Source organism: Amblyomma americanum, chromosome 1 (genome assembly GCF_052857255.1).
Source record: "Amblyomma americanum isolate KBUSLIRL-KWMA chromosome 1, ASM5285725v1, whole genome shotgun sequence".
NCBI classification, from domain to species: Eukaryota; Metazoa; Arthropoda; class Arachnida; order Ixodida; family Ixodidae; genus Amblyomma; species Amblyomma americanum.
In genome coordinates, this window is record NC_135497.1 from 426799928 (window position 1) to 426823549 (window position 23622).

Sequence of the window (23622 nt, forward strand, 5' to 3'; positions counted from 1 at the left end):
CGCTGGTACCGCGAAAGCTGCTTGCCTCTCCCAGAGCGCCATTACATGCGCACCTACAATTGCAATGCTCCCAAATGAGGCTCACACCTCTCTGTAAAGGGAGGATGAATACGAACTGAAGTCAGCCTGTATCGATAGATGTCCGTGTTGCAGCGACCGAGACGCTACTGTCGCTGAAAACGCAGCTTGTATCAGTTTGAAAAGGCCAAAAATGAGATACAAATGTCGCCACCATCGGCTGTTTTCGCCAGCAAATTGCGATAATCTCTGAGTGGAAGGTACAGTGCCATACACTTACGCTAATCACGGAGTCCCTTTCAGCTTGTACCACGAGTTTCAATCAAGTTGCGTTGATAAAAATGTTTCATTTTTAAACCCAATTTTTGCCACCAAGAAATGCGTCTCTGCTGCCTAACAGGCATCGACATGCCCACAAAGAGTCAGAGAAGCCATTTATAAGGACCGAAATCGCATGGAATTGTTCTCAGTGTTCTCTGAAATTGCTAAAGCGGTGCATCACGCCAATGGTTGTAGTGAACATGTTCTCTTTAACTTCAGGCGCACAGATTCTCAAAAATTTGCTACTAGAAGGTATTCGTATCAAATGCGGGCAATGGTCATACGTGGCACCGAAAGAAAAATGGTGATCACAAAGCGCTTCCTGATCTATATCTACAATCTCTGTCTCAGCGCCAACGGGCTAAATGCAGAATATAGCCGCCTATCTTTTAATATTTTCGCGGCGCAACCTTTCTTGTGACGTGCAGCAGCTATATCATTTGACTGATTCATCAGCTTTCAGATGGCGCAATCATTTGTAACCAAAAAACGGTGATGTTCGGCATCGAGGTGAAAGCGGGTTTCGAGCTCGAAACGAGATGGCACGATCTCTGCTTGGAACGCGAAGTTCACTCTTGGACCAGCACATGCTAGGGACGAGCTGTGAAATTCTAAAGTGCTTTGCCATGGAGCCAAACCAAGTTATACTTTGCCATCAAGATCATTCCTTGAGCCGCACGCACTCTCACCTCGCTTTGTCCGAATCCGAGTGCCTTCGCAGCAGGCGCAGCTGGTCTCACTGTAAGGTCTGCGCTATTTGGGCAGGGGCTCCGGACGCGGAGCCCTCGGAGAACGCGAGCACCATCGTGATCCAGACGACGCCCAAGAGCCCCGAGGGACCCAGCTCGAAGGGCACGCCCACCAAAGCCGAGCCAAGACCAGCTGAAGCCAAGCCCTGCGGTGAGTGGACGTCGACACTCTACCACGGTAAAGTTAACCACGATGGGACACCAGCTGGGGGCGCCACGTGACGTTTTTGGAGTCTAGTCAAAACAGTGTCGACCGGACACGTGGCCACGTCGCGTCAGAGCTTGGTACGCCCAGAGCCAAACAGAATAAGCCCACGATTGTGCTGAATCAAATGACGTCTCATTCGCTCTGGGCGCACAGACGTGGTTTGAAGGCGACTTCGCGTTGGCGGGTGACATTTCTGGGTTCATGTTCCAGAGATACGTTATCACAGCCGAGACGTACCAGTGGAGACGTATACCGGACCAGCCGAGCATCTGTTGCGTGTGCGTATAGTGGCACGTGTACGCCCCCTCCAGACACTTGGCATGTGAAACAGGCGCCCGGCAGACCCGGTATACGTCTGCACTAGTACGTCTCGGCTGTGCTAACACTCTTGGTGCAAATGTGCAGAATTCAAAGAACAGTTCTACGACTTGCGCAACCGGTTGATAAGTACACGCATCTCAAAACACTTTAAGCAGGAACGTGAAATTCGTTCATTGCTTGTTATTAGCAAATGTAGAAAGGACGAATATTGTGTTCCTTTCGAAACTGATGCTCGAGCTTGATTTCTACCTGATAATACTACCGACATGGACTGAAACGCGAGCACCTCTATGCATTTGGTTTTTGGTTTTATTGGGTTTTACTTCCCAACGCAACTCAGGCTATGAGGGACGCCGTGCTGGAGGGCTTCGAACCATTTCGACCACCTGGGGTTTTTCGACGTCCACTGACATCGCACACTGCACTGGCCTCTAGCATTTCGCCTCCATCGAATTGAGACCGCCGCGGCCAGTATCGACGCGCACCCTTATGCGTCTTTACTCTAATGTGTAGCTCAATGTACAGGTGCACAACCGTTTTTTTAATAAACACATTTACATGAAAACATGAGCCACACTGGTTGTTAACTACAGGTGAACGTCTCTTAGACAGTAGTGTAATGTGTTCGCGTTCATGGGAAGCACTGGCGTCTTAGCTTGGCCCAATAGTGCACTTGGGGACCTGTCCCTCCTTCGTAGCCTTAGTACAAACGCTCATGCCGTAACTGAGTTATGAAGTATCTCCCCACCAGGAAGCGTCTTCCTGGCAATATAGGTCCACGAGAAAAATCGGAAGCTGATGCTTTTGGCAGTTCCTTTGTGGTTTAAATCATAAAACTCCTCGATCCTCCACCTTGGCTTTTGCAACAGTCTGGATTTGTCAAGCCACGTTCGCATGCAGTACGGGACCCGCAGTGCGCGAGAAAGGAACAAGTATAAAAAATGTATCAAGCAACGCAAATGAAAAAAAAAACAATCATATCACTGGAAAGAATACCAGGAGTTGAAAACGTTATTGAAAAAACTACGCAATGTTATCACTACGCTGCGGGAATCGATAAACTAAGAGCGTCCCCTTTGAAACGGGTTGGTGGCAGGCACCACCTAGCTCGGTAATCCTTTTCTTTTACAAGGTGTTTCACCTAAGACTAGAGAATTTCTAAAAATAGGTTTTTGAGTTATAAGAGCACTGTTTTCGGCATAGCATTGTCAGTGGTGTAGTACATATGAATGCAGCTAAGAAGTGTTCTTAGGCTCGTTAACTAATATTCAATAGTTAACTTTCTTACTATCACTGGTAGGCTCCTTACTTATTGAGAGGCGTGTAGCCCATCATAAGTACTATTCATATCTGTTTTTAGAATTTCGAAAATGCGGTTACCCCCGGCGCTGTGGGCCCAACAAATTTCGGCTATTTCGGCGACTTGCGTGCGCTGGAGGGGTTGCTTACCCAGCAAGCTTTTCGAAAGCGAATGTATTTTGGCGCGATGTAGTCAAACTTTGTCGTTTCACAGCGGCGAGAGCAACCGCGTTTTCGAAATTTTAAAAAGCTTATATGGATATTACTTGCGGGGGCTACACGCCTCTCAGTAATTAACGAACCTAACTATAATAGTGAAAAAGTTACATATTCATTATTAATCAGCCTGCTAATTAGCACGTCTTAGCCGTATTCTGACGTACTACACCGCTGACAATGCTGTGCCGAAAAAAGTGCTCTTTTACCTCAAAAAGCATATTTTTTTAAAAATGTGTAAAGTTTTAAGTCAGACGTCCTGTATATTAACCAAAAATTGCCGCTTCATCTGTAAACAGAAATTCTACTGACATTTACCCCCGACCAGTTTTTAATTTTGACATTGTATCCTTGCCAATCGCTTTTTACTGATGTCTTTCGCAGATTCATTCACATTAGCTTTGCTATAGCTAAACCCTAGGGCCTCACTGATAGTAACAGTGCCAGTGTCGACACCTGGATGGATACTTCCACATTCTAGTAAAATAAATTCTTTTTTACTGATTTACCACATTCTGCACATGTGCTATCACCTTGGTTAAACTTCTTTTTGTATCTCGTTTTAATGAGTAGGGTGCTGCCTCTTGAATTATCACATAACGATTCTTCTCTGATTAGCATTTTCCATTTTCTAGACAGGTCAAGAGTGTGTGTTTTTTTTTTCATTGAGTTTATCCTCTGCGTTTTGACCCGGAGTTTAAGGTTCATTTCTTCGTTCTGGTTTCCTGCATCTTTGCTGATTGTTTTATTATTATTTCCCGCCACTGTCAGTCAACGGCTTTTCTGTGCAAGTATTTAAATATCTGAGAAGGGCTTGAAACACCTTCTGAAGGAAGTACATAAACTCGCTCAATCACTAGATTCTCTCGTCGTGAACACCTGAGCCAAATAATACACTCCTGCACGTAGCAGACGACCCACAATCGCGCGCGAAAGTTAGCGAGTCCTTTACAGCGATTTTTTCATGCTCTCGCCGTCCCGGTCGCACGCTGCTGCGTAATTCTGTTCAGAGACGGCTATTGGGGTAACCATCGCCGCGGCCACTGAGTAGCGTCGCTCCGGCAGGTCAGGAAGCTCCGCCCCCCGGGAGAATTGCAGTGGTGGGGCCGGCAGAGGAGCGCCGACCTGAGCGTGCAAGTAGGGACGAGAGGAGAGGGAAAGGCGCGAAGACGCTGAAATTCAAATTTTGACTACAGATAACTCAGCTTCTGCAAAACGCATTTAAAAAATCCTTGCTGGAAGATATTGGTGAAGCGGCGTCCTTTAACATTCTAGGAATACCACGGATTTACTAAGAGCCCCTCCCAGAGCCCCTTTAACTGCAACCACAGTTATTATCCAATTTTCTAAGATGTTCTTCATGCTAACGCACAGCGCCGCCTGGTATCGACAGTTCCTAGTATCCACGTCATGAAGTCACCGCTACGACATCCCTTCAACGCTTCCCATTAGTAGGTCGTATGTGAGGTTCAACGTCCCGAAGCGACAAATGGTTGGAAGGAGAAAGGGGGGGGGGGGGGGGGGGGGGACATCGGCCGACGCCGGTTTTGCTAGGCAACGGGGTCTTTAACGCTATCGCTTTAATAACAACATCGCAATGCAGTGACTTATCAAGTAAACATCCGAAGGATCTTTAAAATAATTTCTATTTCGAAGGTGCACATGAAGCTTGAAATTGAGATTAAAAAATTGTGTGGTTGCTGGTGGCAAAATATATCCGCGCATAAGTGGCGGACGACGTGCTACACCCTTCACTGTTTCGCAAAATGTTATTCACTGCGTTCGCTATAAGGCACAAAAAAAAACTACTTATTGAAGAGATGAAGGATACAAAATTCACCTCAAACAAAGAAATTACTGCTAGGTGCAACCCACTCTCAGAAAAAGTTTAGAATTCGCTTTGTATCAATTGTGTATAGTCGGGGACAAAACTTTGTGGACTCCCTGACTGTACATAGCGTATCAAAGGGTTTACGCATCTGCTCGATCACCAAAAAGGACGCGAAGGAGTAATTGCTCGAAGTTACGCAGCAGAATGCAGAATAAACGCGATTAAAAATGGGGATGCGGATTGAATAAAGCAATCCAAAAATTGGGCATTCAAGTCCAGAAAACAAAAAGAAAATTTTAATACATACAAACGCAGGATGCCATGCGCAGTAAACAGGAAATAGTTCGACGCCAGTATTTTGCGCCAGGTTTCCACCGATAAAGGAGGCTGTTTTACGTGCGTATATTCACTCACTGTAAAGGGCAACTGCATCATTTTTTGAGAATTCCGCACTATTCAAGGGTTCAAATTTATATAGCCTGCAGGTAAAGGATGCAAAGTGTTTTAGCACAAGCACTTGAAATAAAGACGTAATCGACTATTTATTTCTGAGGCTTCTCTTCACAGCACCAGAGGAGTGCGAAGAAGCTCGGTGTGACGTCAGGGAAGGCTAGATTTCAAACTTCCGTTGCCGCCAACCACACCCTGCCGACAAACAACGCTCGGCGACCTTTGCCTTCGGTGGCGTTGGTTTCTTTTTCCTTGAAAGCAAGCGTTTATGCGTTGGAAGTGTAGCGGTGCCTATTCGATAACGTCATGACGCGCCCCCACTTGGAGCTGTGCACTGCGGAGAAGCTTGATGACGTGGCGATTTCAATTGGTGATTACGTCACCACTACAAATGCTGGCCCGAAAGGACTTCGCATGCTTTACCTTCAAGTTCCACACATTCGACTCCTTTCAGCTCGTCGATTTCTATAACCTATGCAGCTGCCCTTTAATGACAAAGAGGATATTTTGACGTAAAACGGAGCGTTTGTAAGATCGAAGGCCGTGAAATATAGGTATCGCCGCCACCAGCCGTGTTCAGGAGCAGGCTGTGATGGCATGAGAACATTTTTTATGCTGCTTTCTGAGGCCGGACCACACCGCTATCCGCTTCCAGCCAGCGGTCACGGAGCTCATAATAGTCACGGCGTCATCAGCATCACAAGTTTGAATCAAATATCGAGAAAAAAAAATAAATTCGCTTGAAATTCTAAATGTATCAGCATAAATACGTCCTCTGCTGCCGAATGAACGCCAACGGAGTCGCAGAAATCGAAGCAGTCAAACTTTACTTAGAAAAAAAGTTAACCTCATTGTCCCTTCAAAATCTATAACTGGCGTCCACAAATCTGTCCGACGACCATCACTAAGTGACATCATGGTCGACGATAGTGACCAGTCGTCCAGTACTGCTATGTTCGTCAAGTGAACCCTTGCATATCAGATGATTTATGCTGCAGAGTAACAAGCATTACATCTGGAGAGCACTCCAGAAATTTTAAGTACATATAACTGCATTAATTCGACGGCGACGATATGAAGCATAACAACTATAAAAGGGGAGTGCGGATTGAAAACGTTCCAGCCACTGATTCGAATAATGCTACGAGCGGGAAATGCAAGCCCAACGGGACACAGCCCAGCTCCAGTCATGAGATGCTGGTGCGCTCGGGGGCAAAGGCTGCCGCCGAAGAGACCGCGACCTTGGAGGGCCTCTGTTTGAGACTATCCGGGAACGACCGCCCCTCTCTCGCGCTCCGCGCCCGTCTTCTCTCTGTCCCTCTCTTTGAGAGCACCTTGTGCACGCTCTTGTTCCCCTCATACATCATACTTTTCTCCTGTCTCCGCCGTGGAAACCGTCTCCACCGCTTTATTTTCGTTCCGGCAACAAAGAAACAGCAGCGCGGGCCGACTGCGTGGCGGAAGCGGAGAGCGGGAGAGAGTGCTTTGCACCATGGCTATGTGCTTTTGCTCGCTATCGTCTCTGTGGATATCATCATTGGCCTGCGCTCGCACGCCGGCCCTTTACAGAGCTATCTTATTTAGCAAGAGCTTCAGCACGTACAAAATTTCGTTTACGCCTCTGGGAGTCGCCGACGTAAATATTCCATTGTGGAAGAGCACTGCTTGACTGACCGGTAAATGGCGAAAACGTTGAATGATTACAAGCTGGGTCATGGGCACCGAGTCGACAGCTCCTGGACGACGATTGGGTCGGGGCGTGCAGGGGCTAAACGCCCAAAGCTAATAATAATAATAATAATTGTTTTTTGGGGAAAAGGAATGGCGCAGTATCTGTCTCATATATCGTTGGACACCTGAAGCGCGCCATAAGGGAAGGAATAAAGGAGGGAGTGAAAGAAGAAAGGAAGAAAGGGGCGCCGTAGTGAAGGGCTCCGGAATAATTTCGACCACCTGGGGATCTTTAACGTGCACTGACATCGCACAGCACACGGGCCCCTTAGCGTTTTTCCTCCATAAAAACGCAGCCGCCGCGGTCGGGTTCGAACCCGGGAACTCTTGGTGCCAAAACTATTTTTGCGTGCCGTAGCTACGAGCCGCTTCGGGCACTCTCACATTCGAAAGGAGAGAGATTACAAACGGAAAGGACGAGCTGGCTCACGTATGGCGCTTGCGGGAAAGAAGGCGTTCTGGAAAGAGCGCTCCTATCACGCTCAGCGTTTTCACATCCGCCCTCAGTGGTGAGTCCGCGCAGAGTTACGGCGCCAGAGAGGGCGAGCGAAAAGCAAACAACGGGAGGTACTCGGAACGAGCCCAGCTTCTGCGCTGCCCCGCTGCCAACAGCAATGAAAAAAAATCAGAGGATTCAGAAGAAGGCAATGGTGTAGCAACGAAGAAATATAGGACGGGGCAATGCTGTTACTTATTACGAGCATAATTCCTGGATAACACTTATGGCGCTCTTTTCGTAAGTGTAGTTTTCAATGTATAACTCAGCAAAGAGGGAAAACCTGATACGGTAACGCTTCTAGCGCTGCTTTCTGAGGCGGTATGTAGGCACTGTACATACTCGGTTCGTGGACGTTTGAGAGGAACAGCGTTAGGCAGCACGGGAGCGCGGCGCGCTCAGAGATTATCGCGTGGTAGGTGCGTCACGGGGTGTCGCGATTTGAAGGACGTCGCTTCGCGCTCTCCGCAGGCGCGCGGTTTTCGAATGACGCGAGAAATGGCCCAAATTTGTTGAGCCACAGGGACGAGGGTAATTGCGTTTCTGAAATTCTACAAACTGATTTGGCTATTACGCTATGCTATGATTTGGCTATGCCGCGAAAAGCTTCTCTTTACCTGAAAAACCATATTTTTCAAAATTAGTGGCGGGCTTACCTGAAACACGCAGTATAAAGATCTACCCTGAGTGCCATGTCCCTGGTCCCCGTAGTTTAGTTTGCCACGTGAAGTAATGGCGCTTCGTCTGAGCCCATAATGTTGGCATGACGCGTAAGCGTGGCGAAGCGCAGAAAAATTCATCTGCTCAACGCCGAAGCCTCGCGCCTTATACGAGGACTACTGCCAAAGACTGCGATAAGGTTCGTTGTTTAAGGCGCGAGAACCACGGTAGAGAGCGGCCCCCTTTTCGTTTCGTTGCCATGAACGTTCGCAGCGAAGTTTCGAGAACCTGTAGCTCTTTCCAACGTTGCGGTTTTTTGCTCGTTTCTGGAATTTAAAAGAGGTGGAACTTACTTGCAAGACAGGGAGGAGAGCGGACAACATTCAGTGGAGGAAAATGTCGCCCTTGTGGAAAAGACAGTAAGGGGAAAATAATCGAGTGACACATCACGGTATCACCATTGGTGACCACAAGGTGCACAAAGGAATGAAAATTATAGACGGGACATTATAGACGCATTTAATACAACGTTACAAATGCTGACACCAGCATTTACTGGCTTCGTCTAGAGAAAAGCTTTCTGTCGTGGGTATGGATTTCTCTTGACGAAGACCCAGCAGCTGAAGTGAAACGACCCCGAAAATGGCAGCCAAGAAAATGTCCACAAGAAAATGGCAGCGGCTTCTTCGACAGAAGCGGTCATGTCGAAAATATTCTTCAGCAGGAACAAGGGACTGTTTCTGCTCTGTGGTGCACAATTTAGTAGGGCAAACAAAAGTTCTCGGCCAGCTGGCTGAAGCAGGGCCCCTGCAGGACAGAATTTCAGGGGATCATCTTGCACCGTGACAATGCATCCGCGCACACAACAAACATCATTCAGTTCTTAGAGTCCACAGTCACTAGACGTTTTGTGGTGTCGTTGCGTGATTGTTCCCGGAATTTTAAAGGCACACTGAAGAGGATTCCGAGCTATTTTTTTTTTACCGCAGGAACTCGATCTACACTCTCTGGGCATTCTTAGAAACTTCGAATCATTGTCCTGTGCGACCGATTTCCATATTAAATCGAAGTAAACGTCCCGGCTCGCGCCTTTTTTTTCAAACTCACCTCCGAAAAGAGGAGGGGTCAGCCAACGCGTGGAGTTCCTTCCAGCCAGTCCCGTGGCGGCTTCACTTTCGCTTTTATTTTGTTTTTTGTGTTTCCGTGAATAAATAGTTTCAGTCGCAGACAACGTAGCCGCAAATTAGGCCCACGGGAATAAAAATACGCGTGGTCTCTTTCCTTTCGTCAATCGCTACGTATCATTCCGCCGATGGCAGAGCGAAAAGCCGCCACGCGGCCGGCTGGCTGAAAGGCACCCCACGCGTTGGCTGACTCCTCCTCTTTTCGGAGGTGAGTTAAAAAAAAAAGCGTGAGCCGCAACGTTTAATTCGATTTAATTTGGAAATCAGTCGCACAGGACAATCACTCCAAGTTTTAAGAATTCTCGGAGCTTGCAGATCGAGTTCCCGCGGTACAAAAACGAGCTCAGAATCCTCTTTAGCGCACCTTTAAAAACGCGTGAGCGCTAACAGTTTGTCAAGCCACCAAGCTGTTCAAGCCTACGAGAGTTGGTCTGCAGCACTCATAAAAAGGAATGTAAAGAGTGCCTCCAAACATGGGTTGCAACGGTGCACAAGTTCTTAGAACTTCGGGCAAGTATATTGAGAAAATGTGAGAATCAAAGTAATTGGCGGTTCTTGATTTTTGCGTACCTCGAACCCTTTGTAGCGCGCACTTTGTACGTATACTAATGCTGCCACACAACCTCGCCGCCGGCGTGGCAACCGACCAAGAGCTCGTCGCATCCAGAGGGCCTCCGGCAGCCGGTTACACGCTTCCCACCGACAGCTGGCCGCGTGTACACGGGCTCCAACAATGGGCGCGTTTCTCGCACCGGCGCCGCAAGACAGCAGCGCACCTCTACGACCGCGCGACGCAGGGCCGGATGCGCGCGCGGTGAGGGCGCTCGCCGGCGTCAGCGGGAAGTGGGCGAGTGCTCGGCGGAGGAAAAACGCCGAGTGTGCGATCCACTCTGGTCGCCGCGGCTGCAGGCACAGCGCCCTTGACCCGAACTGCTCGCCGCTGACGCTGCCCCGTTTGTGAGTAACAATTTGGTGCGTTCGGTCGCGTTGCGCGACGGATTGTGTGCGTAGCGCGCCAAACTTGCAATGCCAAGCACTGTGGGGGGCGGGGTGGACTGGCGGACCTGTAGCAATAGGCGTCGGTTTGGTTGCCGCGGGCAGCCACCATGATGTCGCACGTAGGTTGCGCCCGAGCAGTTGAAAGTCGATCAGCGGCTCCACTGAGCTGTCTTTTTCTAAACCCGGGACCAAATTACTTGCGACAATAATGGTCTGCATAGGGCAAAACCTACCTTGCGCTGTCTTGCTTTTGGCAGGTGAAAAATTACTAGAGGCTCAACGAAATTAGCGAATCAGCGCGCGCACAAGGACGGCAGAAGTATACAGAAGTATACTGGCAGGGCCCTGACGCCCTCTCAGTGCTGTGCATTTCGGTCGTCCATATTACAGCGCTGATTCGTCAGTGTCAAAACCAACTCGTTCAAGCGTCCATTTTGACCGTGAGATTTGTCGAACACACTGACTCGAACTTAGCGCATCTATGGTCCTGTTCGAGCGGTTTTAAACGAATAGATGTAAACGTCAGCCATGCTCATAGAAACCGCTGCGATTATACTCACCGCCACGCTCATGTCCACGCCATGCTGGAGGGTCTTAGCGCACTGTTTCGTTTTTGCTACCGCACCTCACCGTGCGCCTGCATGCCGCATGCATAAGAGAGCAGATACGCTCCGACTCCCGCCGCTCGCTCTTAGTTTGCAACATCTGCGCCGGCTACACCCTCATGCGCACGCTTCAACGCTGTCGTTTAAACCGCATCGCGCACATCAGCTTTACCTCGACTGATGTCGCCTTACCATAAACCGTTTGTATTTGCCTCGCAAGGGGACTGCTGCACCACAGCTTGTTAAAGTGATAAATTCCGCTTCAAGTTATCATTGGTTATCTGTGTGTCTAAATGCATTCCGACCGAAACCAAATAGCCTACGCAGTCTAAATCAACTGAGGAAATAGAATGCACAACACTGCGGGGAGTAAAATATATGCAGCGAAGAATACCGCCCCACTCGCATGAAACAAACTGTGCGTCGCTTCATCCTGCGAGTCCGTTCTTAGAAAACAGGCATTCAGTCAAAATGAAGTTTGTTCAGCGTTTTACAAGGACCATGACTGCTCCTTATTGGCCGAACAAAGCAGCGAATCGGTCGTCTCAGTCTCAGTAAAAATTAATTTGGCAGTCGATTAGAAAACTCCATAAATTCAGGCTCTACCCCAATGAATCAATGGCGCTTTACTTTGCGATCACATTAGTCCCGAAGTCATGTTGCACCAGGCTTTCGGATTGGCTGGCAATTACACCCTGCTGGCTTAGCTATCAGCACCAGTCTCTGCTTTAGCCAACACAATCAAAACAGCGTGCGCTCAGTCGCCCTTCTCAGTCGCCCTTTTCCTGCGTTTCAAAAGCACGTAAAAGTTGCGTATAAAAGTCCCTACACAAATTATTCTGCCTAAATCGAGATTATACCATGAGCTCCGTCATACCACCTGTTCACCAACACCCACTAAAGCGGCATTGTACTGCGGGCATTCGACATCAGGAAGGCACCGTCAATGCGCTGGATTTAACTTGGAAAGATTACATATCGTGCTTTACGCATGCATTTAAACTAGTCTTGAGCTCTGGTACCTGCTTCTGTGTGGTTTATGTAATACCTGTTTTTACTGAATTAGCATTCTTTAAAAAGAAAGCCGTTTTTGGTATATTTTTTGTCTAGTTTGAAACTGGAGATCATGTCTCTATTTGAAGCGGAAACACACCACAGTCGGCTCACCACACATCCGGCACAGCACGCCGTGCTGGACTGACAGCCACGCATGCGCAGTTGTGTCAGCGCGTGCACTGTATATAACCACAGCTTCCGTAGCTCTGACGTGTAGAGGTACAGAAGCTTTCCCCGTATAATTCTGCGCCTCTTGCGAGAATAATTGTTTCGTGTAGCGCACCGGAAGTTGTGCTCTGAACGATCCTGCATTTCTTCCTGGGGTTAGTAGCTGTTCTCTCGAAGAGAACAATCGAGCTCGCTTGAGCAATGGGCAAGCTATCGGAGTGGATGCTGTGGCATATAGTCCCCTTCATAAGGACTTTCGCTTTCAGTGAGGCCGTTCCGAAGGAAAGCGATGAATTGGTATTGCGCGTCAACTCTTTTTATGCGACATTCAGAGTATCACCAACGATCCAGGTTCCGCCCCTCATACCTGTAATACTCATATGTGACAGCATTAACTGAGAGCTCGGGCCGTATTCTGAACTTGTTTGCAAGATTCTTTCTTCCGTTAAACTATCGTTGCCAGCTGAAGGCCTCTGAATTGGCAAGAAGTGTGTGTCTCCTGCGTCAGCACTAAAGGCAGGGCTGCCGGTGGCAAAACCGGCGACAAAAAGGAAAAAAGGATGAGTCTGAAAAATAATCTTACAAGGCACGGCTCCTATTGCGAGTCTCTAGCAAAAAACTCTACTCACCATTTCATCGCTACATTACTTATCGTTGTCAGTACAGATAGAGGAAAATAAGCCAGGGTTTTTCGTTTGCTTGTCACTGTGTTGGTATTTGCGGTTACAGTTTGGACCTTTTTAGAGCTGACGAAACGCAGCACAGCCATCTGTGTTTGCTGAGAAGCTGCCGCCTTGTGGGAGGGGCCGGCCCCACCCGAGTGGCGGGATTCACAGCTCTTACGCTGACCCAGCACAGGCCTTTCTGGACCAAAGTGCTCGAGCTCAGTAACGAAGCGAGACGAGGTAGGCGGCAGCAACTGGAGCGAGAGAACGCAACAGTGACGGTGGACGAAAAGGCCGCACACAAACGCGTGTCATCAACGTTTTTGTTTGTTTATGGGGTTTAACGTCCCCAAAGCGACTCAGGCTATGAGGGACGCCGTAGTGAAGGGCCCCGGAAATTCGACCACCTGGGGTTATTTAACATGCGCTTACATCGCACAGTACACGGGCCTCTAGAATTTCGCCTCCATCGAAATTCGACCGCCGCGGCAAGGATCGAACCCGCGTCGAACCCGGATCGAACGTTATAAGTATGTTGCACCTTATAGTGTGTTTGATTGAGGAAGAAACTGTTTCGGATTGGTACGCCGTATTTTTGGTTGCGCTCATGTCGCCTCACAATACAGGGTTCAGTTTGCACATATCAGCTGTACTGTACAAACATGCAACCGCGAAGAGTCCTTCAGACTCTTCGCTCTCCTACAGTGCGAAGGAGTGACAACATGCCGCTTCTTCGCCCCTTCCCCTGCTGACGGGAATGCCTATTTCTAAATCCACATGAATAGCATTCCTATCAGCCAGCCGCCGAACGCCGCAGTTACTGGTTATTGGCTGTACTCGGGCACTGACGGCAATGCCAGCCAGCGCCGTTTAGCCAGAAGAACGTCCCGTGCAATCGCATCCGCTACTGAGACGCAGCCAGCGGTTTAAACCGCGAAGACATTGCAGTGGCAAACAATTGATTTCCACAAAAAAAGTTTTCTCCTTTTTGCTATTCAACGATAGGAAGAATTGATTGATTGATTGATTGATTGATTGATTGATTGATTGATTGATTGATTGATTGATTGATTGATTGATTGATTGATTGATTGATTGATTGATTGATTGATTGGTATAGTCGGGTACAACTCAGGAACTCAGCGGCAATAAATGCCCCTCAGAGTCAACAGTAAACTCACCAGCCAATCCCCTTGGACTTGTTTGTGTGACATCCCAGGCGACGAGCAGGTGCGAGGAGGTAAGCCGCAACTTCATGACAATTGGTAGACATCGCTGGCTCTCCTGGAGAGCCTTCTTTGAGGGGGCAAATGCCGCTGCGTTCTTGAGTTGTATAGATCGATCGATCTATCTATCGATCGATCTATATATCACGACATGCGCATCGTCCGCGCTGTGCTGAATACTCAAGCTGCGCTATCCGACACTGAGCAGGACGGAACGCGCTTGACACCTGTGAAAAAAAAAAAGCAATCAATCCAAGTTCCGCTCGATCGCTCACCTGTGCGGAGGCAGCCCTTTCTCGTCGCAGAGCGGCGGCCGCGGTCAACAGCCGTTAGCAGCAGTCCGTCAGCTTCACCGTTGCCCTCGCGCGTGTCAGTCGGGACGCGTGAAAATGTCTAGCAGAACGCAATGTTTCAAAGGCGACGCTGGCTGGCGTGCAGCTGGGAATGCCGGTGTGTGTGCGTGCCGTGGCGTGCGGCCTTCGCGGCGAACAGTGCACTTGTTCCTGTCAACGCACGGGTGCACTGGGCTCTTCCATCCCGAGTGCTTTTCTTCTTAAATGGAAGGCTTCTAACTGTCTACGGGGTTTGTGCATATTTAGTGCATTGTGCATGTATAGTGCGTACAAAGACTGTTTCGGCTAAAATTTTATGCCCGCGGTGATATCTTTTTTTAATTGCAGTGTTATTATATCCCCTTCAGATGCGCATGGTATTCTGCTTTTGAGAAAAGTGTGAAAATTTGTGTGCGTTTACTTAGAACCCTATATCTGACAAGAATAGCACGAATGGATCAAAAACTACAGGAATTCAATCACGGCACACACTTCCACGCTCGCGGAATCGCAGCCTTATATTTAAAAACGAAAAGCATTTATGCCTGATCAGTTATTATCTTTATCATGCGAAGCTATTTCCACTACGGAAAATCAGCTGTGTTCTTTAGTAGTACATTGCACAGCATGAGGGAAGAAAGAAGTGAAAGCACCACACAGCACATCCCAGGCGCGCCGTAACTTGGCGACGTCCATCTCTCTTGGTTTGAAAAAGCGATTATTGCTAAGGACGAAATGACCCTGTCATTCTGTCCAGCAGTGATTTCAAACGTAGCCGGCATCACTGAATTCCTGAAAATAACGCTAGACGCGTGGAGGAAAATTTTGAAAATTGGCCGCCGTGCCGCAAAACGTCAGCGCCAAAAAACGTAGCACGTTCAGTCTTCCATCGCACCTTGCAAAGCATGATAATAGTCTTGTTCCAAGTACCCCACCAATCTGTGCTTTCCCGGGCGTGAACTGATGGCGATCGTCGGCCTTGCGATTGGCAGGGTGGTTACAAAATGTCAAGTCTTCCAGCTATGACGTACAGCGACTGTCAAAAAAGTTGCCGGGTCCGCCTGCATGGCCTTGGCCCGGGGCCAAAGGTGAAAGCGCGCGAACGCAGCAAAGATCCCCTCAAGGATGGCCCTGTTGTCATGAAGTCGCTGTGAACTGCCCTTCTAGCGTGGCACTGACCGCGACCTTATGACAATAGGCCGACGGCTTTGTTTGGAGGGCCATCTTTCCGGGGCATTTGCCGCTACGCTCTTAAGCTGCAGCAGAAAAGTGGCTGCTTTGTGTACCATCGGTCCGTCTCTTGAATCATGTGCCCACTTGGGATTAGTCGTATTTGCACGATCCTGTGCATAAAACCATCTCAAACCCAGTGTTAATACGACTTTGGATTGTGAACGGGGCTGTGAACGAGGCTCCCTACGTTACATGGGAAAGCTACAAAGAAGAAAAGGAACAGAAAAAAACTTCAATATTTGGCGCCATGAAAGACCAAATGTACAGGGACTTTGTCCCATTGTTTTTAGTTTTCGAGCCCAGACAGCCTGTAGGTTGCGGTCGACGGGAGAAGACCCCGCCCGCACTGCTACTGTATCGTTGGTGATGAAGAACGTCTAAATAAAAACAAAAGAAAGGGAAATAGTACCAAAAAAATAAAATTAAATAAATTTTAGTAAAGATGAAAAGGGGAAGAAGATTAAGGGGACGAAAGCAAGAGAAAGAGGTAGTTAGGCTACCATTATAGCACGCCAGCTGAGGGTGCAGGTCGGCCTCAAGGGCGTCTAATAACCTCTCTTTTCTTCTTTCTGTTCTGATTTATTCCTCTCTGCTTCTCCTCTTCGGTTGTTGAAGTCCTCGTTGATGAGTGGATGTTTTCTCCTGACTTGGTCATGCATGAAGTCCGATTATCAATACATTTGCTGGATATAGGTCCTAATTGGTGGTTATCTTTTCTTGGTTCTGCTTGACATCCTGTTAATCGATAGGCAAATTTAATAGATTTACTGCTTGATTGTTTGAGTTTGTTGCTTGTATTCTAGAATCCTATTTCTTTTTTCATGTTTTCTGCATGCGTAAACTTGCTCGGGTGCCTTAATTCTTAGCTACGCCGCAAGTTCTTCCTTGTTTCTCTTGATTGTGAGCAGATCTGTATGGTCCTGGTTGGATAGTGTTTTGCTGACTATAATCGAGTCTTTCTTCTTTTACTCAGTTTACTGTTTTACCATAGGCTCTAGCTTCTTAAGGCGTTTTGGTTGGCTAGTTGGTTACGAAGTATCACGAAGTTACCAGCGCAATCTGAGACACACGCAGTGCTGTGTTCGTTCCCATTCTTCATTCTCTGTGTGTGTGTCTCAGATTGCGCTGTTAACTTCGTGATCTTACTTGGTCGTCTTGATTCACTGATTTGCCGATTTGGAGCCACTTCTGTACCAGTATGTGGTATCTCTTTATATTCTCATAAAAAGTGATATGCTGATACTTGTGCAGCCCGGTAGGTGTCTGCCGACTGTCACTGTGTTGGATGGACTATACCTATGTTTTTTAGTTGAGTTGCCCCCGTGGAAACATGTTAGCCCCCCACGTTGCGGCCACGGGAGTGACTTCTAGGAGCAATGGAGACATGCTGTTAGTGGTACTCTTTGTCCGGTATATTTTTCACCATGTCCTGTAATATTTATAGTAACTCGAGGTCGTTTATTATTTCTGGCTTTCTCTTTTGTATGTTTTTTGCAAGCTTTATGTCATTACTCTTGTTTTGTTTTTCGTTAAGACACCAGTCTTAAAGGGGCTCTGAAACGCCTTCCGAGGAGAGCACATCTACTCGCTCTATCACTGCACTGTGTTGCCATGAAAACCAGAGCCAAATAATGCACTTCTACATGCAGCAGAGAAGCCACAATCAACGCTTCAAAGATGGTGAGCCCTTCCCGGCGACTTTTTCATGCTCACACCCTCCTCCGTCCCCCGCATCTGCGTAGACAAGGTGAGAGGTGGCCATTGGTTAGATTCTTGCAGACGTCAGGCAGCTACTGTGGCCGCGGCCAATAAGCCGCGTAGCTCCGGCAGGTCATGAAGCTCCGCTCTCAGAGGAGGGGCCGGCGGAGGAGCGCCGCTCTTATAGCGTGCAAAAAATGATTAGAGAAGGAAAGAAGTGAAGACACCGAAATTCAAATTTTGATTACAGGTAACTCTGCTTCTACAAAGCACATTAAAAAGAAATTCTTGCTGGACAATATTCGTGAAGCGGCATGTTTTAACACCCCAGGCATACCGCTACTTTATGAGAGCCCCTTTAAGGTAAAAATTGGAGGGGACACTTAAACTACGCCTTAAGGGTATGACGCGATAGTGTAATGTGTTAATTCTCATATATGCGGAAGATCATTTTCTACTTTACATTCATAGATTACCGGGAGTCGTCATGCTCCTCCTGGCGCAGTGGTGCAGCGGTTAAACGACACGCCACTGCCCTGCGATGGCAGGTGCTGCCACCGGTAAGCCTTCTGCGGCCCAGGTGGCTCTTCCCGAGCGACAAATCATTAATTTAACAGCCACCTGCCCCAGTTGGCGTTTGCTCACTATCCGATGGGCAGGTTGTGATGACGCCGCAAGGTCACGTGACCTAGGTAGCCCACCTGCCTCCTAGGTTGCTCTATGGGCACCACCTGTCAGATCCATGTGCATGATTTCTCGTTCACAACGCCGACGCCGAGAACGCCGACACTGAATTTTCTGGTGAACGAGGCCTTTAACGCTGTCGCGTTAATAGTCGAAGTGTTGTTTCGGCATCGCGTTTACATTTGCTCTCTCCTGTAATGTTAAATCTGTGAAAGTAAAATGAAAAGCATGCGTGTACAGTGATGGCTAGTTATACATAGTGATTTCTGGGAAATGTTTGGGGTATGTGTTTAGTGCCCGTAACCCACTAAATGCAAATGTAATTTTTCCTTCGTTGCGCCAGATATTTTTCGTTTATTTTCAAGTTATATTTTGAGTTTATTTTTATGATACATTCTCTAGTAATCGGTGCCTTTTCATCCCTACCTGCCTCTGGCACTTCCTTCGCTATGAAACAGCAGATCAGCTATAACTTATCTGTTCCTTAATTTCCGGCATTTCCACTACGTCTCTTGACATATGTTAAAAAATATTTCGGAATACTAGATACTGTCCTTGCAGCTTTTCCTTGACTGTCTGTATAATAGGGTTAGTGTTACTCGGGCCGACAAGCTGTCGATGAAGATTTAGAATTTGTGATGATCGTGATTGCTTTAATTATGGCTATTATTTTTTGTAATCCTGCACAGCTTTCTCGGAATTTTCGCAGTTGAAGAAAACTTCCCCCCGGTTCGGGGCTCAAACCCGGCACCACCGCCCGTGCGGTTCACCGCAGCTCGCATTGTCTAGCCTCGTGCTCTCTCATAAAACTTCGCCACGGCGAGAACTAGTCAACGGGATGCTCAGGAATTCCATGAATCGGAACACGGAGCGTTACAAACGAGCTAAGAATCTGGTGCGTGTGCTATGTGGAGCCAGCATACGTATACTATACGCGCAGTGATATCTTAGCCGCAGTGAGAAACGGTCTTTTGAATGACATGTGACGCCGATGAGAGACAATCGGTGGCCTTGTCGGGGCGCCGCACAGGGAAGATCGGTGGAAGGGGGTCTTTTTCTGGCAGTGCACTTAGCTCGATTGAAGACGAGGATGATACCGCAGGCCACCTAACAGAAAAAAACTGGGGTCATGGTAATCCTCTCTCGTCTCGTCGAACACGACTGAAATACAAGGAGCAGACACATTCGCGCCACCGTTTTTTTTTTTTTGCAGGTGTGGTTCACTCTACGTCATGGTGTGAATACAGACCGACTGTCGAATGCCTCAAAAGCGATCCCCCCCCCCCCCTCCTCTGCAGACGCGTGATTGTACGCCTCAGCGCAGTCAACAAGCGGAAGTACCAGCGGGCTGAGAGAGGATGAGCCAAATTCTGCCTTGAATTTTCCGCATATTGGCCCTCTGTTGTTCGAGGTATCTCGTTACAGGCGCGTGCCTACATCCACCGGCGTAGCTTGAGACATAACCTAGCGCGAACGAGACGTCGCCAGGAAAGAACTCCTGTCGCTGGAGTGACCACAGGGCCCCGCAGTCCTGTGCACCGGAAACCGGGCTTGCTTACGTCTGCTTCCAGCACGCTTTCCGCGCACACTTTGTATGCCGTTTATGCCGGTACAGTGTACTGATGGGCGACTTCAATGCGAAGGTGGGCAAGAAGCAAGCTGACGACCACGCTGTAGGTGACTATGGGATAGGCTCTAGAAATAGCAGGGGAGAGTTATTAGTCGAATTCGCGGATAGTAATAATTTACGGATCATGAATACCTTCTTCCGCAAACGAGAAAACAGGAAGTGGACCTGGAAGAGCCCCAATGGTGAGATTAAAAATGAAATCGACTTCATACTATGCGCTAAACCTGGCATCATTCAGGATGTCGCCGTCCTCGGAAACGTGCGCTGTAGCGACCACAGAATGGTAAGGTCTAGAATTAGCTTAGACTTGAAGAGGGAACGGAAGAAGCTAGTGAAGAAGAAGACCATTAATGAGTTAGCCGTAAGAGGGCAAGCACAGGAGTTTGGGATAGCGCTGCAAAACAGATATTCGGCTTTAACTGAGGAAGATGATATTGATGTTCATTCAATGCACGATAATCTGACATCAATAATTACGGAGTGCGCAGTAGAAGTAGGCGGTAGGACAGTTCGAAAGGATACCGGCAAGCTATCTCAGGTGACGAAAGATCTGATTAAGAAGCGCCAAAACATGAGGGCATCTAACCCTACCGATAGAATAGAACTAACGGAGCTATCAAAGTTAATAAATAAGCGCAAGGTAGCCGACATAAGGAAGTTTAATATGGAGAGAATCGAGCATGCTATAAAGAACGGAGGTAGCCTAAAAACAGTGAAGAGGAAACTAGGCATAGGTAAAAACCAGATGTATGCATTAAGAGACAAGCAGGGCAATGTCATTAGCAATATGGATAAGATAGTTAACGTAGCCGAAGAGTTCTACACAGACCTGTACAGTAGCCAATGTAATCAGAGCGTTAATGAGAAAGACAGCAGTGCACAGCAATGCGTCATCCCGCCAGTAACGAAAGATGAAGTAAAGAAAGCCTTAGAAGCAATGAAAAGGGGAAAAGCAGCTGGGGAGGATCAGGTAACAGCAGATCTGTTGAAGGATGGAGGGGACATCGTGCTAGAAAAACTAGCCACCCTGTATACGCAATGCCTTATGACCTCGACTGTACGAGAAGCTTGGAAGAATGCAAACATTATCTTAATTGATAAGAAGGGAGACGCCAAGGACTTGAAAAATTACAGGCCGATCAGCTTACTATCAGCTGCCTACAAAGTATTTACTAAGGTAATCGCTAATAGAGTCAGGGCAACGTTAGACTTTAATCAACCAAATGATCAGGCAGGCTTTCGTAAAGGATATTCCACAATAGATCATATTCACACTATCGATCAGGTGATAGAGAAATGCGCAGAATATAACCAACCTCTATATATAGCTTTCATTGATTACGAGAAAGCATTCGACTCAGTGCAAACCTCAGCAGTCATACAGGCATTGCGTAATCAGGGGGTAGAAGAGCCTTATGTCAAAATACTGGAAGATATATATAGCAACTGCACAGCTACTATAGTCCTCCATAAAGTCAGCAATAAAATTCCAATAAGGAAAGGCGTCAGACAAGGAGACACGATCTCACCAATGCTGTTCACTGCATGTTTACAGGAGGTATTTCGAGGCCTGAATTGGGAGCAGTTGGGAATAAGAATAAATGGAGAATACCTAAATAATCTGCGATTTGCTGTTGACATTGCCTTGCTGAGTCACTCAGGAGGTGAACTGCAAATCATGATCAATGAGTTAGACAGGCAGAGCAGATCGATGGGTCTAAAAATTAACATGCAGAAAACCAAGGTAATGTTGAACAGCCTAGCAAGGGAACAACAGTTCGCAATTGGCAACGAGAGCCTGGAAATTGTGACGGAATACGTCTACTTAGGCCAGGTAGTGACAGCTGATCCGGATCATGAGAGGGAGATAACTAGAAGGATAAGAATGGGGTGGAGCGCATATGGCAAATTTTCGCAGATCATGAGTGGCAGTTTACCAATTTCCCTCAAGTGGAAAGTGTACAACATAATCTTACCGGTACTCACCTACGGGGCAGAAACGTGGAGGCTAACGAAAAGAGTTCAGCTTAAGTTAAGGACAACGCAGCGAGCCATGGAAAGAAAAATGATAGGTGTAACGTTAAGAGACCGGAAGCGGGCAGAGTGGGTGAGGGAACAAACACGGGTTGATGACATCCTAGTCGAATTCAAGATAAAGAAATGGGCTTGGGCAGGGCATGTAATGCGAAGGCAAGATAACCGCTGGTCCTTAAGGGTAACGGAGTGGATTCCAAGAGAAAGTAAGCGTAGCAGGGGGCGGCAGAAGGTTAGGTGGGCGGATGAGATTAAGATGTTTGCAGGCAAAGGGTGGATGCAGCTGGCAAAGGATAGGGTTAATTGGAGAGACATGGGAGAGGCCTTTGCCCTACAGTGGGTGTAGTAAGGCTGATTATGATGATAATGATGATGATGCTGGTCGATATTTATCTTACCCCGTCGCTGTGATGTTTATGATACGCTCTATAGTCTATAACAACATGTGCGTGTTCCTTCCCATCCGTACGCACGTACGCGCGCACACACTTTAACAGCATTGCTGGCAGTTGCCTGTGGAGCAAACTTATGTTCATTATGCTTTTATGCTGCTTACTTTTCGAAATAATTGAAATGAATTAAACAACTTGAAGCCAGTGGTGAACCGAAGCGAAAAAAGCTTTTCCAGAAAGTTGTAGAGCAGTGTTCATTCCAAGTTTCAACGTAACGCAATATTTGATTGAAATGCTTACCTTAACTTCAACCGGTTTAAAGTCATCTAATTCATTTCTACAAACTATTTCGAAAAATAACAAGCATAACGTACGCGAATCGGCAGCGCAGACGACTGTCAGCAATGCTGTTCAAGTTGTGAGTGCATACGGAGGGGCGGAGACATACAGAGCATAAGGTAAAACATGCAGAAATTGCTCTCTTAACGTTTGTTCCTCGCTCTGAAGAAAGCCCACTTAACCTCCGAATAAAACGGGACTTCGCACGTTCGAACGCGCTGACAGCGGCTGTAGCGGGATGTTCAAATTGCGCGCTCTCGCCGCGACCATTCCGGATTTCGCGCATTTTCTTCAGAGCGCGGAAAACTCAGCTAGAGATGCTCCGACGCCATATAACCGAATGCGCTGCCCGTTTCAAAAAGGTGAAGGGGCACAGAGAGGTCAACCAAAATGTAACATTCGGTTTGCTGCTCTGGACGGGAGAGGAGGAGGAGAATGAGGGCGTGAGAGAGAGAGAGAAATGAGGAGGTCAGGGTGCAGACGAACGTACATAAGAACGCAAACGCCGCAACGTCAAAGTTATTCACACAGGCCAACGGAGCGACCAGGAGTCGTCGTTGGTCTTTAAATATAAACACAACGATTGTATGAATCGCGGCCGCTTGATTCTGCTTGGAGGGAATGGAGCGAAATATCTCTGTTTCTGGCACACATCACTCAGGGGTGAAAACGTTAAAGGCAAGTGCGCTGTGCATTACAGAGACCCAACCACCTGGAGTTTCTCTGTGACGTACCAGCACGTGAACAAGAGACATTGTGCGCACTGACTGCGTCCGAAGGGAAGCAGAACCGCAGGTCACTGTGTCACGGCAAGATTGGTAACAAAATAATTATTTCCGTATAGAAGCGCAGTAGATCCACAAACGCCGGCATACTCAGCTTCATGGCGCCGCGGAACCGAATAAAATATGGCATTGAACACCTTTTTTCGATCCGCGATCACAGCGGCCCACATGAATCATTTCTGTGAAGGCTGTATGTTTTTTTTTAAGGAATCATGTATTAAATACACCTGTTGGAGTTTCAAAAAAATGCCTGAACGATTATGCGTCTCATAATTACATTTCTCCAGCAAAG

General features: G+C 47.7%; 1 protein-coding gene across 22 annotated transcripts in view; it reads left to right on the forward strand.

Moving 5' to 3' along the window:
- The window catches only part of LOC144115866 (uncharacterized), a 360881-nt gene that overhangs the window by 135764 nt on the left and 201495 nt on the right, over positions 1-23622 (forward strand). For 17 of the 22 annotated variants that reach the window (XM_077650438.1, XM_077650440.1, XM_077650430.1 and 14 more), the window contains exon 4: positions 1105-1239. In XM_077650438.1, the coding sequence (XP_077506564.1) occupies positions 1105-1239 (135 nt within the window). Of the gene's footprint in view, positions 1-1104; positions 1240-10253; positions 10442-23622 lie in introns of those variants that run through there. The other 5 variants (XM_077650452.1, XM_077650445.1, XM_077650454.1 and 2 more) reach the window with 5 other exon arrangements.